This window comes from Nomascus leucogenys, chromosome 8, assembly GCF_006542625.1.
Source record: "Nomascus leucogenys isolate Asia chromosome 8, Asia_NLE_v1, whole genome shotgun sequence".
NCBI classification, from domain to species: Eukaryota; Metazoa; Chordata; class Mammalia; order Primates; family Hylobatidae; genus Nomascus; species Nomascus leucogenys.
In genome coordinates, this window is record NC_044388.1 from 102,071,397 (window position 1) to 102,088,033 (window position 16,637).

Genomic DNA, 16,637 nt, shown 5'->3' on the forward strand with positions numbered 1-16,637 from the left:
GTCCTAATTAACCCATCCCTCTTAGGTTAATGCTGATTGTAACTGCAATTATTTTTTTTTCACTCTTGTCATAGACGGAAAAGGCGTAACTTCAGTAAACAGGCCACAGAAATCTTGAATGAATATTTTTACTCACACCTCAGCAACCCCTACCCCAGTGAAGAAGCCAAAGAGGAGCTGGCCAAGAAATGCAGCATCACAGTGTCACAGGTGAGAAAAGACCCATGGGTCTGCCTTGTTCCCTGTGGATACAGGAACCGCATTCCTTCCTCAGGGCATTATAATCAAATTTCATATCCAAATGTTCTATCATCAAAAAAGATATAAGGAAAATGTAGATATTTCCACAGTTTTAGACAAGATTTTAAACCTTAGATAATTTTTAAAAACCCTAAGTGGCGAGGAATCAAGACCACCACCACCCGCATTCCCCAGTGTAAATCTTCTCTAGAGAGGACATAAACATGCCATGGGGAGAGATGCAGTTTACACTTAAGTGACTCTCCAGTAAATGGCATGTATTCCTGGTTTCCCTGATTTAGATGACTGACCTAAGCTTCTACCAGCAAGAAACCAATTTATTTGTTGCCAAAAGGAAATTTAATATACTCTTTGGTGGAAGCTTTGAGGAATTCACCAGGCCCTTTCTTGGTAACATACTACAATGTTTTGAGTCCCAAGGATTTCTTTGCTTCCTTATTATCCATTAAACACAAGAATTAAATTCATGCTTTCAGGGTTTCTGGTTTTGGGGTTTTAAAAAAAAATGTTTATTTGTAATAGTTTCTGACCCTGAAGTTAGTTGTCATCTTCTAACAAAAATGCATTTAGTTTTAGTCAAATAGACTGGTATTTGGACTGAGGATTGGAAACAAATAAATTAACAAACAAGTGTACCTCTTTTTTTTTTTTTTTTTTTGAGACGGAGTCTCGCTCTTTTGCCCAGGACAAGTGTACCTCTTTAGAACATAAATATATCGTATTAGCATTACCTCTAAAATACAATTTTATTTAAATGTTCATATTATTGTTAATAGATTGACATTTGAAGAGCATTTCTTTATAGCATGCAAAAGCAGTAGTTTACCAACCAGTTTTTGTAGTGAAACTTAAGGAAAAGCTGACTCTTATCAAAAATTTCAGTGTTCACTAGGGGTCACATGAAACCGTTTTTAAAAGTAGTTTCTAAATAAATACTCGTGCTGTAGATAAAGTTCAAGATACTAAAGATCCCTTTCAAGTTCCAGTGAGGGTCTCATATCAGTGTATGAAGTCATTGTTATTTAAGGGAATAGGGCCTGGCTGTAAGATGATTTCCAGCTCCTCTTTTGCCATTATTTTCTGTAGAAACTGAAGAGCAAACTTCGATTCATAACTAAGGTTTCATTCAAGGTTTATTGTCATTTCTCTTATGAAATGGTATATCTTGATTTCTTTTTACGCAGTTATAAATGGAATATAATTGATTTGGATTACCAGCTTACATAGACATATATTATATAAAACATTACTAACTGGGTTACTCACTTCCATATGAAATATGGAGGAATAATATGATATGCCGGGTTAGTCGGAGAAGACAAAATTAAAAGAAGAATCGTTTCAAGTAGGATTTTATGGTGAGTGCCTTTTCCCTGGACATTAGTTCACGGAACCTAAAGGATTAGGTTCATGCCAAACACCAGATGATGATGCCACGTCTGGTTTTCCTGTTCCCACAACCACTCTCTGACTTAGAATTTGAATGTTTGTAGGTGAATTTAAGGCATTTTCTTGCTTCCACTCTTTTTTCAAAAAACACTTCTATAATATATGCACCATTAGAGAATAACACAGATTAATATCATCTATTTCAAAAACAATAGAATCTGGAGTTTTCATTAGCTGTAGTACTTCTCACTTTGTGTGTAGTGTAGAGTGTGCTCAACACACACTTGTGGAATAAGTGATAAAAAGGTTTCTGGCTGTTCTGAACTAGGGAGTTTTAACTTCTAAAATAGGCTAGGAATCCACTAACCAGTGTGTTTTTTTAAAAACAGTTAATTATTAAATTTATTTCACTTGTTTTCTATGGAAAAATAGCTTTATTATGTTTTGAATTTTTTTTTTTAAGCAATGCTGAGAAAAAGGTAGAGGTAGAAATAATACAGATATAGCTCTATTACTCTGTCTAAAAAGCAAACTTTCTGACCTTGTTTCTTCCAGGTCAGCCTTTCAAACACAGAATTTCAGAAATAAATTATGCTTATAAATTAATAGCCTTTTGTTTAAGTTTTTAAGAAGTGAAAGCAAAGAATTTCTGTTCCAGGCCTGACAGGTCAACTGCTTTTTCTTTTTCTTTTTTTAAGACAGGGTCTCGCTCTGTCACACAGGCTGGAGTGCAGGGGTATGTTATCACAGCTCACTGTAACTTTGAACTCCTGGGCTCAAGCAATCCTCCTGCCTCAGCCTCCTGAGTAGCTAGGACTACAGGCACGCCACCACACCCAGCTAATTTTTAAATTTTTTTTTCAGACAGGGTTTCACCCTGTTGTCCAAGCTGGTCTCGAACTCCTGGCCTCAAGTGATCCTCCAGCCTCAGCCTCCCAAAATGCTGGGATTACAGGCATGAACCACTGCACCTGGCTAACTACTTTCAAAAGAGAAAATATATTGTTTAAAATGTAAATCATACTGAAATACAATTAAATTTAGAATCCAGAAATTGTTCATAGAGAAAACTAACTTTAAAAGTATTGAAGCCCCCTGAAAACAGGCAACTAGAATAACACTATTTTTACTAGATTTAGAATATGTGAAACTGATTTATTATTTACTGCAACTGCCTATAATAATAATAGGGAAACTTCAGAAGAAATGTAAGGCCATATCTTTGGTGCTGTGCGGGCAGGCTAGAATTCCTTAAACAGGACATAAAATGTGTAAGGAACAAAAGTAAAGATTGATAGGTTCAATGGTAGAACTTTTGTTTATCAAAGTACTTGATAAAAGACTGAAAACATCAACATGATACAATTATATTCAGTTAAGATTGGATCAGATATAATTATCAATAGATATTAAATCTAGAGGAAAATTAAGATGAAGAACATGGTCTTAAAGTGTCTCTCCATAGACCATTTAAAGTTGCAAGAGATTTAAAAAAAAGTAATAGTAGAGTGGAGAAATGGAACAAAAACTTGACCAAGTGATCGGAATCAACATCACCAAGGAGGAGCAGATGGACATTGGGTGTAGTATTTCATCCAAGAATATAACCTGAATCTAATCACAAGACAACACCAGACAAATCCCAAATGAGGAATGTTTCTATTGAGGACAAAGGCGGGGAGGGAGCATTATTCTTTAAAAACGTCCAAGAAAGGCCAGGGAAATGTTCTAGATTAAAAGAAGCTAAAGAGATATGACAAGTAATTACAATACTTCACCCTAGATTGGATTCTGTACTGTAGGGAAAACCATACCATAAAAGATATTGTTGGGTTAAATTTACTGAAATAAATTGTAATTGATAGTTGTACTATGGTTATGTGAGAGAATCTCTCTAGGCTTAGGAAATACACACTGACTGACTTAGAGGTAAAGGACCATGATGTATATAACTTAGCCTCAAATGTTCAGAAAAAAAAAATGTGTGTTTGTATGTATATGTGTGTATATAAACACACATACACACACAAAGAGAGCATGAGTGCCCACAAAGATAAAACAAATGGGGAAAAATGTTAATAATAGGGGAAGGGCATATACAACTATTCTTTATGCTATTTTTATTGTTGCAGCTTTTTTCACATTTGAAATTATTTTCAAATAAAATATTTTCTAAACTGTAGAAACAGTCCACACACTGCAAGAAGATATTTACAAGTGTATAAGCAACAGATGATTAAAATCCAGAATATATAAGGACCTCCTATAAATTAATAAGAAAAGACAAAGAACCTATTTCTCTCTCTTTTTTTTTTTTTTTTTTAAAGACGGAGTCTTGCTCTGTCGCCCAGGCTGGAGTGCATTGGGGTGATCTCGGCTCACTGCAAGCTCCGCCTCCCAGGTTCGCGCCATTCTCCTGCCTCAGCCTCCTGAGTAGCTGGGACTACAGGCACCCGCCACCACACCTGGCTAATTTTTTGTATTTTTAATAGAGATGGGGTTTCACCATGTTAGCCAGGGTGGTTTCAATCTCCTGACCTCGTGATCTGCCCGCCCCGGCCTCCCAAAGTACTGGGATTACAGGCGTGAGCCACCACGCCTGGCTGAACCTATTTCAAAAATAGGCAAGAGAGTCAAACAAGGATTTCATGGAAGAAAAAATAGAAATGGTCAATTGTATGAAAAGATCCTCATTCTTATTAGGAATCAGGAAAATATGATTTAAAAATTGCAGTAGAATAACTTACATTTCCTAGATTGGCACATTCTGCTACCAAGAATGTGTAGCAGTAGCAGCCCTTATAATATTGGTGGTAGGGATGTAAATTGATATAGCCACTTTGGGAAACTTCTGACATTATTTTATAAATTTGAACGTGCATATACCATTCAACCCACAATTTCTAGAATACCTCTTGTCTGTATTTCAGGAAACACTGGTAAGAACATAGTAAAATTGTTTGAAATGGCAAAAAATTTGAAACAAACCATTTGTCCACGGGCTGAAGAAAAGCATAAATACGATGTGTTATAATCCCACAATGGAGCACTATTCAGTAATGGAAAAAGAATGATCTACATGTATCAATTCATGTTGAGTGAAAAATGCAAATTGGAGAATACATGTAACATAACATTTTTAGGAAGTTTAAAACCAAGCAAGCTAAACAGCATATTGTCAGAGGAGACATATATATGGTTAAACATAAAGGAAAGAAAGGCAATGATAAAATTAAAAAAAGGCTGGATATGGTAGCTCACGCCTGTAATCCCAGCACTTTGGGAGGCCGGGAGTTTGAGACCAGCCTGATCAACATGGAGAAACCCCGTCTCTACTAAAAATACAAAAAGTAGCCGGGTGTGGTGGTGCATGCATGTAATCCCACCTATTCAGGAGGCTGAGGCAGGAGAATCACTTGAATCCAGGAGGTGGAAGTTGTGGGGTGAGCCAAGATCGTGCCATTGCACTCCAGCCTGGGCAACAAGAGCAAAACTCCGTCTCAAAAAAAAAAAAAAAAAAAAAAAAAAAGAATCCAATGAGATGGGATCAAGAAGGAACAATCAAGGAGTTTCAGTGTTACTAATAGTCTTTCTTAATTTTAGTGGCAGGTTTACAGAGATTAATTTAATTATTATGCATTACAAACCTGCATATATAAGGCAAGGAAGTCTCATGTCAGCTATTAAATCTAAATAACAGAATTTAAAAAGACTGTTTCCATTCGTTTAACAAATATTTATTGAATAATGCTGATTATGTGCCAAATACTGTGCTAGGGATGAAAGAGATATCAGTGAACTTAACCAGACAGACCCATGTCCTACCTGATAGAAATGTGTACACATACTCACCAAAAGATATGTATAGGAATATCCTTAGTAAGAGTATTCATAATAGCCAAAACTAGAAACAATGCAAACGTCCATCAATAGGAAAATAGGTAAACCAGTGTGGTATATTTATGTATATTTGGAATGTTATTTAACAATGAGAATGAATGAACTATAACTATATGTAACTACATAATGCTAAGTAAAGAAGTGCTTGATTTCATTTATAAAAATGGAAAAACAAACGATTTCATTTATAAAAAATAGAAAAACAAGCAAAATTAACCTTGGGGGTTAGAAATCAGATTAATAGTTATCTTTGGGGGAATGGTGATTGGAAGGAGGAAGAAATATTTCTTGATCTAAGTGGTAGTTCCATGGGTATGTTCAGTTTATGAAAATTCATTGAACTCTATACCTATGATGTGTGGCCCTTTTTTGTATATTTTTATTTTATTTGACTAAAAAGTTTACTTACATAACAAAAACAAGCCTGCCCTCATGGAACTTACATTTTTGTGGGAGTATACAGATAAGTAAACAAGATAGTCAGTTACAAAGTGATAGTTGCTCTTGACAAATGAAGGAGGGGAAGGGGTTAGAGGATGCAATTTTTAATAGAGTGGTAAAGAAAGCCCCTCCTGAGGAAGTATCTTTTGGTTAGATTGAAGGAGATGAAGGACAAGTCATGTGGATAATCAGTGAGGAACATTCTAGCAGAGGGAGCAGCAAGTATGGAGGCCCTGAGGTAGAAGTGCCCTGAGCAAGGGAGCAAGTAGTGGGAGATGAAGTTAAAGATGCTGGGGACCAAATAAATGGTTCCTGGGCTTTCTAGGCCATGGTGATGACTTGGGCTTTCACTGTGAGATGGGAAACTGAGGAGTGACATGGATCTGACTTAAGTGTTATAGGATCACCATGGCAGCTGTACTGACATTAGACCCTGGGAGGCAAGGGAAAGTAGAGATATCAGTTGGGGTACACTTGAGTGTTCGCTCAAGTGAGTATTTGTGATAGAAATGATGAGATGTGACTGGGTTCTGGATAAATTGTGAAGGTACAGGGTTTCCTGATAGGTTGGATGTAGGATGTGTGAGAAAGAGATTTGCTAAACCAGAATTTGAAATTTCTGATTTCTTGACTTGCTTTGATTAAGTAAGCTGGAGTTTCCCTTTTACCTAACACTCTGAAAATTGACAAAAGAAGAAACTATTTCACATGTCATATGCACTGAGAATCATACTTAAATTGTCACATACTCTTAATTAGTAGAGCAGATATTAATATACTTTTACTTTTTGGAATAGAGCTAATTTACATTGATTATTCAAGTTACTAAGCCATAAAAAACTTCATTGTTCTCCTAATTCCAATTCTGAATTTGAGTAACTGGCTGTATTTTCTCTGCTAGGTGTTTTTAGAATGAAAAATGTTAACTTATTCTAACTGTAGTTGAAATGTACTGTAAAGAAAGGATTGATTTAAAAACAAAAATGAGAACCAGAAATGGTATTTATTCATTCAACCAACATATTTTAGAACTCTTAAAGTGGCAAATAAGACCAGCTTTTATAATAGTCTAATGTAAATAACATCACAATCTAACCCATACAGATGAAGTTCAGAGAAGTTAAGTGATTTGACAAGGGTCACAAGCCTTAGTGAGTAGGGGACTTGGGGATTTTTACACAGATATTCTTAATAAAAGGGGAGAAACTGAAGTCTTACTTTTTTTCCTGCAAGAGGCAGTGTGATTCATTCATCCCCAGGGCCCAGGCTGCAGAGTACTGGTTTGTGAGGCACAGACCTTGGCTTATATCACTAGGCTGCATCATTTTCCCGCTAAGCTACTTTAGAGACTCTAGGCTAGTTAGTAGTCTGAGGTCTCTTTACTCATTAAACTACTTATTCCAAAGCAGTGAATATTCAGTAAGCTAATTAAAATTTGTAAGTAAGATTTCCTTATTAAAAAAAACTATTAAAATAAGAAGAAGCCTGTTAAAATAATAATTAGAGCAGGAAAAAAGATGACTATCAAATTACAGTACTTTTTTCAGTTATACATAAAGGCCTTTTCAAGTTGCTTTGGCAGTAGACAGAAGGCAGAAGTAGATTTCTACTGCAAGTATGCAGTTGGTAAACCAGAAACAAGTTGAAGGAAAAGCCAGCTATTTTGTTAAAACGGCTCTTTCATATGTCTTAAAAGAAGGCTACAGACCCTCTGTTCTAAAAGCTCTGATTGTGCATCCCAGTGGAGGTGGGACATCATTAAACAGTGTGCAGAGAATAAAAGAGCAGCTTGTAAAAAATGGGAGCTTTGAGGATGCTATAGCACCAAGTACAGATGAGGCATATCTGCAAGATTTAAAGAAAACAGGGAAGCTTCTGATTTTTTTGTTGCTGCTGTTGTTCTCTACAAACAATCAGCACCATGATTAGTGTGGTGTTTAAAGCTTGCTCCAGTGATGTCAGGTATTATATTTATTTTAGAATTGACTATTTTGAGGAAATCTCTAACACTCAGTTGATATGATACCCAAACAAGGATAAAGAGACAATTTTCAGGGCGGGCACAGTGGCTCACACCTGTAATCCCAGCACTTTGGGAGGCTGAAGCGGGTGGATCACCTGAGCTCAGGAGCTCAAGACCACCCGGGCAACCTCGTCTCTACTAAAATACAAAAAATTAGCCAGGTGTGGTGGCACACGCCTGTAGTCCCAGCTACTCGGGAGGCTGAGGGATGAGAATCACTTGAGCCTGGAGGCAGAGGTTGCAGTGAGCCAAGATCATGCCACTGCACTCCAGCTTGGGCTACAGAGTGAGATTGTCTCAAAAAAAAAAAAAAAAAAAGAGAGAGAGAGAGAATTTCCAGCTTAGATTTAGGGTTTTTGAGTTTCCCTATACCTGGAAGAAGTCATAATCAGAATTGTGGTTCCTCCATTTTTGTCCCCTTTGCCTTCTTTTGCCTATTCCTTCTCTTCTTCCTTCCAGTGGAGTCTTATCAGTTCTTCTCGTGCTATTCTCAGCACTGTGTCTAACCTTTCCGCTGCCTTGCTTCCATGAGGGATTTGAGGCTAATAGGCCAATATATAAGCCAGGGTCGCAGCAGAAAACAGATGTCACACTCAGACTGGAATAATTGGAGGACACTTTATAAGTGAGGTGAAACGACTTGCTCAAGGTCACTGAGTAAATGACTGTTTACAATAGTGTGGGCAGAGTGTAGGGAAACCACAAAGGATAATACTAGTAGTGATTGGTTCTGTTACCCACTTGGCCTGAAGAGATGAGGGAAGGGTCAGTAGATCTCAAGACAGAGGAGGTGTGTGGAGAAGGCCAGTGACTGAGACCTGAGAAAAGGCAGCCTTATAGTGCAGGAGTCAGGGGATTAAATACTGTGACCTCACTCTTCTCCCTTCCCATCTGCCGCCAGTGCCTACTATTGGCCAGAAGCCTTAGGGCACCCAGGGCAGCCTCCTGGGGCCCATGACAGGGTAGAGAGTGGATAGGGAGGAGTGAACAGAAGATAGACAATGTAGTCCAAAAGGTGAAGACACCTGGTCAGAACAGGCTCCATCCTCAAGCCTCCTGGCTTCCCACTTCTATTGATACTGTGATGTTTGCATCCAGAAACCTTCTCCAGAGATGCTCTTGGGCTTTCCTTGTTTCTTCTCTTTTGATTTCTCTCCTTCTCTCCCAATTCTTCTGTTGAACACATTTTTCTAAAATGAGCGTGGGTTTTGAGAGTAGAAACTACAGTTTAAATAAGTTAATTTGATCTAGCCAAGGGTACTTTCTGGGATTTTTGGCTATTTTCCTAATTTGCTCAATAGGTACTTAGTGCTTACTATATGTCAGGCACTATGCCTGGCACTGTGGCAAAGAAAGGTCAGTAAGATAGGGTTCTTCTCCCCAAGAAATATTGAATTTGTTGGGGGAAACAGACAGATGTGTTACTGACAATGTAAAAGTTACCTGAGGAAGCACACAGGCACAAACGGATGCCATGTGCAGAATATAGTACAAAGAGGGGTTTACTTTCTATTGAGAGGATCAGGAAAGACCTTCTAGAGAAGATGATGTGTAGAACCTGGAGAAGGATGAATAAGACTTTGGGAGAAAGGATATTCTAAGCAGAGGAAACTCAGAAGCAAAAAACAGATATGTTAGGAAAACAGTTTAGTAAGTCTGGAGCCTGTTATTATGTGGGGGGGTGGGGGATTTTATTATAAGACTTAAGGCTACAGACTGTGAAGACTCAGACAAGCCTGTACTAAAACCCCAGCTCCTCCCCAATTTATTAGCTCAGTGACCTTGGGCAAGTCATTTTACCTCACTGTGCCTCCTTTTCTCAAGTGTGTAGTTGGGATAAAAACAGCATGTACTGGCCGGGCATGGTGGCTCACACCTGTAATCCCAGCACTTTGGGAGGCTGAGGCAGGCGGATTGCTTGAGGTCAGGAGTTCAATACCAGCCTGGCCAACATGGTGAAACCCCGTCTCTACTAAAAATACAAAAAATTAGCCGGGCATGGTGGTGCACGCCTGTAGTTCTAGCTACTCAGGAGGCTGAGGCAGGAGAATCACTTGAATCCAGGAGGCAGAGTTTGCAGTGAGCCTAGATTATGCCACTGCACTCCAGCCTGGGCAGAAGAGTGAGGCTGTGTCTCAAAAAGAAAAAAAAAATAGCATGTACTTCCTAGGGTTATGGGAGTTTCAGTAAGATAAAGCATGTGTAAAGCACCTAGCAGAGTGCCTATCACAGAGTAAGTGAAGATATAATAGTAATTATTGTTATGCAGTTTCTCCTGCTTGGAATTGTTTATCCCTGCCCCCTGCCAAACACATACAGACATCTTATTAATTTCTACTCCTTCAAAGCTCACTTCAAATGTCAGCTCTTCAAGAAGGCTTTCCTTGATACCTCTAGTTCCTATCCTCCATTGTATATTCTCATAACTTCTTTTCCCCATGATTGTAACTAAATAATGATTTGTTAAATGCTGTTCCCCTGATAGATGGTAAACTCGATTTTGGCCAGAACTACTACTATCTTATTCACCCTTATATTCTTAAGGCCTAGCACAGTGTGTCCAGCACATAGACATTTATTGAAGATGGTGATATTATTAACTGATATAGGAAACACATAAGGAAAAGCTGGTTTGATGGAGGAGACATTAAAGCTTGGCAGCAGTTATGCTAGGTTCACATTGCCTTCGGCATCTGTTGGGAAATGTTCGGTTTGGAAATATAACTCAGAAGAAAGGTCAAGGTTAAAGATACAGCTTGGAGGTCATTCACTTAAGTTACTAGTTGAGGCCCTGGGAATGGATGAAGTTGCCCAGGGAACCTGCAGATAATAAGAAAATAAGGCTGGGGGAAAAGATATTTCCCTGATTCCATTGCCAATTCTAAGGTAATAGCTAAGAGGCTGAGAATTTAAGCAGGGCTTTAGACAACTTTTCAGGGGTAAAAAGGTGTGAATTGGTGTCTAGACCTGCTAAGGGTTGCTGCCTCTTTCCCTTTGCTTTGGGTTAGGACTTAAACTGCTAGGGCTATATCTTAGCAGCGAGTGCATCAGAATTAGACCCTAATGGAAGATCTGCTATTCTGCCTTAGAATACCTTATTCCTTGACATTGGATTGCTGCTATTCATAGGTGCTTGGAAAAATCAAATACAAAATTTTTTTGTGGAGAAAGATAGCAGCATCCTAGGCTTCAAGTTGTTTCCATAAACAAAGCAAAACAAAAACAAACAAAAAACTGGGCACCCAATCAGAGAAAAAAGCAGATATATAAGACAACATGACAATGTTTCCGGTACAGAAACCAGCAGAAACAACAGACAATAGAAACAGACTCACAACAGTATAGGAAATAAAGGAATCTGATATGGACTATAAAATAACTATGCTTAATATCTATAATGGGGGAAAGACAAACTGGACAGTTCTGTCAGGGAATTGGAAACCATAAAAAAAAGGGTCAAATAAAAATGTTAGAATCAAAATTAAGAACCTAGTGGATTGGGTTAAAAGATTAGACATTGCTGAAAGGAAAATCAGTGGACTGGAAGATGAGTCACAAGAAAATAATGAAATTGAAGAATACGGAGACAATAGGATAGAAAAATTGGGAGACAGAGAATAGGAGACATAGAGGATACAGTAAGAAAGTCTAATATAAATGTGTTTGAGCCCCAGAAGCAAATGTGAGAATGGGTCAGAAGCAATATTTTAAATGTAATGGCTGAAAACTTTCCAAAACCCATAGCAAATTCCAAGCCCTAGACTCGTGAGGAACGCCAGTCCCCCAAACAGAATAAATAAATAGGAATCCACACTAAACATGGTTGAAACAAAAGCAGCCAGAGGGAAAAGTAAGTCTGCCTTCAATAAAACAACAATTGGATGACCACTGATTTCTTAACTGAAACAATAAAGACATAATACAGTAGAGTGATATCTTTAAAGAGATGAATCAAATTAAATGTCACCCTAGAATTCTGTATGTGCCAAAAATGTCCTTTGATAGTGGAGGTGAAATAAAGACATTTTCAGTCAAAAATTGAAATAATTTTTCTCATTTTCTCTCTAAAGGAAATACAAAAAATGTGTTCTTCAGACAGAAATAAAAAGATTACAGATACAGGGTAGGAGATACAGGAAGGAGTAGAAAAGCAAAGAAAAGGATATGTATGTAAATCTAAGTGAATAGTACTGTTTAAAATAAAGATAATGTCTTATTTTGCTTACAGTATGTATAGAATTAAAATACACAATAATAATGCCTTGTAAGTTATGAGAGTAAGTGTTCTAAGACTCTTACGTTTTCTGGGAAAGATGGCAAAAGTACCAATTAGTGAAAAAGTACCAATTAATGTTAGAATTGAAGAGTCGAGAAAGTGTAAATCTCTCAGGTAGTTACTTAAAGAAAAGTAAAATAGTATATAGCTTTCAAACTAATAAAGAGAGACAAAGACATAGAATAATTTTTTTTAAATAAGCAGTCTAAAAGATGGCAAGGAAAAAAGAGAAAATGCATAGTAAGTGGGACAAATAGGAAGTAAATAGGAAGTACTTGGTAAGATGTTAGATTTATACCTAAATATGTCAGTAATCACATTAAAGTAAATGAATTTAATACTCTAAGTAATAGAGTCAGGATTTACAAATGAAACTTAATTATGTGTTCTCTAAGAGACACATTTAAAATATAAGGACATAGAAAGTATAACAGTATGAAAAAATGTAAACAATAGCCGAAAGAAAGTTTGTGTTGATCTAATAATATCAGATAAAGAGCACTTCAAGGAAGCTCAAAAAACATAAAGCAAAACTTACACAATTTCAAAGAAAAATAGACATTCAAAATCATTATAGGAGATTTTCACACTTTTCTGTAACTGAACAAGCAGACACATACATATGAGTCAGTAAGGACATAGAACAGTGCTTCTTAAACTGTAGCATACATAAATAAGAATGATCTGGAGAGCTGTTAGAATATAGATTTCTGGGCCCCATTCCCAGAGGTTCTGATTCAAAGTGTCTGCAGTGGGGCTGGCAATTTACAGCTCCCAGATTAATGCTGATGCTGGTGGTTCTGGAACTACACTTTGGAGTAGCACAGATGTAGAAGATTTTAACACCACAATTAGCAGACTTGACCTAATGGACATACATAGAAACACTACATCCAACAACTGCAGAATACACATTCTAATTTTAAACACTTATAGAACACTTTGAAAGTTGACTGTATTCTGGGACATAAAGTACCTCTCAATAAATAAATTTTAAACAGTTTAAAACAGAGTATGTTTTCTGACTACAGTGGAATTAAACTAGAAATCACAAACAGATAATTAGAAAATAACAGATAACCAAATAAAATTCCATATGTTTAGAAATTAAGCAATATAACCCCTGGGTTAATGAAGAAATCACAATGGAAATTAGAAAATAACTGAATGACAGTGAAATGATAACATACCAAAACTCATGGGATACAGCTAAAGCCATGTTTAGAAAGAAATTTATAGCTTTAAATATATATTATATATACATGAATGTGTATGTGGTATGTGTATGTATGTATATACTGTACATATCTATATATGTGCATGTATATACGTGTGTGTGTATCTATACACAGTATACACACACACACACACACACACACACGCACAGTAGGTCAATTTCTAAGAATTTAATCTACAAGCACATTATCTATGTACAATGTTTCTTGCTACAGTCTTTATAATAGCAAAAGACTGAAAATTCAATTCAACCTCTGCCTCCTGGGCTCAAGTGATCCTCCCAACTCAGCCTCCCAAGTAGCTAGGAATACAGGCATGAGCCACCATGCCCGGCTAATTTTTGTATTTTTTGTAGAGATGGGGTTTCACCACGTTGCCCAGGCTGGTCTCAAACTCCTAAGCTCAAGCAATCTTCCCGCCTCGGCCTCTCAAAGTGCTGGAATTACAGGCATGAGCCACCATACCCATCCAGTGCCGTCCTTTCATATCATCTATTTTGATAAACTGGTACTTTAACTTCAGATGACTGTACGTTCTGTGTAGGAAGGCAGAGTAGTCACTCAGACTCTGCTCCAGCACTATTTAGTAACAGTGTGACCTTGAGCAAATTATTTAATGAGTCCATTTTTTATCTATAAAATTAGAATAATGATAATTTGCTCAGGGGATTCAGGGGTTGATGAAATCATGTATGAAGAGTGCCTAGTACAGGGCCTGGCATCTCAGGAATGTTCATTAAATGCCAGTTGTCATCCATTCAACCTACATTTTCTTGCCGAGCATACAGAGTCTTGTAAAGGATCCAAAAGAAAGAGGGAACAAAGGTTCTGACATCCAGCAAACTAGCGTGGTAAGTATTCGCAGGCTCCCTAAAAGTGAGAGCCAGGGAGGGGCATGAGGGTGTGTCTGTTCTTAGTCTCTGATGGACCTACCGTTTATACATACATACATACATACATACATATATATATATATATATATATATATATGATTCTTTACTCCAAAAATGCATGAGATTCATTTTTGATGAGAATTAATTATCTATATTGAAAGCTTACTATGCTTTTTGAGGATAGGTATACCCACTTTAACAATTAAATGAAAGTTTTCTGGATTTTTGAGAAGAAAAGAAAACTGCAGTGGGTATGTGGTAAGGAGTGGTGGTTGAATAAATAAGCGTTTCCATTAAACAAGAGGCGTGACTGTAGGATTTCTTTTCATAGGACACTGAATGCATGTTGATGTTTTCATTTACAGGGATTAGATTTACGTGAAACTTGTCAGGACAAAAAGTCTGGCCCATCGTTATTTGGAGTGCTCCGTGCATTCATTCTGGGATGCGGCTGTGTTGCGTGGGAGATGGCTCCACCTTTCAGTGTAGCTGATGGGAGGCATTGCCACAGTTGTGGTGTTAGTGTTTCAAAATCTGTCAAAGAGGCTTTCCATAGAGCCCAGGAAGGAAAACTGTTGAGTTGTATACCTACCACACTTTTTTTCTAATGAGAAAAATAATTTCAAAGAAAAAAAACTTTTTTTTTTTTTTTTTTTTTTGAGATGCAGTCTCGCTGTGTCCCCCAGGCTGGAGTGCAGTGGCGTGATCTCAGCTCACTGCAAGCTCCGCCTCCTGGGTTCACGCCATTCTCCTGCCTCAGCCTCCCGAGTAGCTGGGACTACAGGCGCCCGCCAACACTCCTGGCTAATTTTTTGTATTTTTAGTAGAAACAGGGTTTCACCGTGTTAGCCAAGATGGTCTCGATCTCCTGACCTTGTGATCCGCCCGTCTTGGCCTCCCAAAGTGCTGGGATTACAGGCGTGAGCCACCACGCCCGGCCAGAAAAAAAAACTCTTAACTGTAAACGTTGTCTGTGGTAATTTAGAGGCACCCCTCAGCACGTGTTTTAGGGAGTGGAACAGTGTCATCCATTTTCTACGTACTGTGGCTGCAAGGCTGACGTTTTATACACTTTTGCAGATGAGCCTCTTTGTGAATGTCATGAGCAGTTATCAGTCTATCATGCAGAGTAGAAAGGGCAAAGCTGAACTGTAAGGGTGTCAGCACATTATGGCAATAAAATTTTTCACAGCCTCAAATAAAAAAAATACTGTACTTGACAAGTGAATCTGTTTTAAATTATTTCAAATGCTATGGAAACTGAATTTCTATTTGTTCAGTTCTCCCATTAAAAGTGGGATGTTTTCCAAAAGTTGGTTTTCAAGTCAGTTGTTATAAATTTGCAACCAGGCTAGAGGTGCAGTGGCCTGATTTCGGCTCACTGCAACCTCCACTTCCCAGGTTCTCCCACAGTTCTCCTGCCTCAGCCTCCTGAGTAGCTGGGACTACAGGTGTGCACCACCATGCCTGGCTAATTTTTTTATTTTTAGTAGAGACAGGATTTCACCATGTTGGCCAGGCTGGTCTCAAACTCCTGACCTCAGGTGATCCACCCAGTTCTGCTTCCCAAAGTCTTGGGATTACAGGTGTGAGCCACTGTGCCTGGCCAAATTTGCAACTTGTTTTCTTAGAAGAGAAAAAAAATTGTGTGGATTCTTGGGCTAGCCCGCATTTTAACCATGAAGGAGCTGAAATATTTTGCATTGAAAAGGTAGAATATAAGTTTGTAGACCTCACCATTTAATACAATGAAAAAGAAATGAAATTGAATAAAGAATATTTTTTGAAACTTGTTTTAAGTATTAAGAGAAAACAAGTTTTATCAGGTAAGACATAATGAAACGGGCTTTGTAACCTTGGACAAGTTACATAAACTTTCTGACCTCAGTTTTTGCTTCAGTAGAATTGGGTCTGTATAACAGTTAAATGAGAGAACACATGCAGAGTTCCTAGTACAGAGCTGGCTCATAATGAGCTCTTTGCAAATGGCCACTGTTTAAATACAGGCACAAGTGACATTGGAATTCAGGTTTCCTGCAAATTCTAGGTCCAGTGCATTGTCCTGCTTAGTTGGGGCAGGGATGAGAAGGGATACAGGTAGCACTGTCAGGTACTTGTGCAGAACAATAGCCCAGCGGGAGTGTGGCAGATGGGAGCTGTTGGTCTTCTGTGGTAGGAATTTTATTCTGTTCAGGTATGCAGGAGTTCACCTCCTTTTC

At 37.9% G+C, this 16,637-nt stretch overlaps 1 protein-coding gene across 2 annotated transcripts in view; it reads left to right on the top strand.

Annotated features, from left to right (window-relative positions):
• Window positions 1-16,637, top strand: part of PBX3 (PBX homeobox 3) — a 226,915-nt gene that overhangs the window by 194,002 nt on the left and 16,276 nt on the right. For both annotated transcript variants that reach the window (XM_030817826.1, XM_030817827.1), the window contains exon 5: window positions 75-210. In XM_030817826.1, the coding sequence (XP_030673686.1) occupies window positions 75-210 (136 nt within the window). The remainder of the gene's footprint in view (window positions 1-74; window positions 211-16,637) is intronic.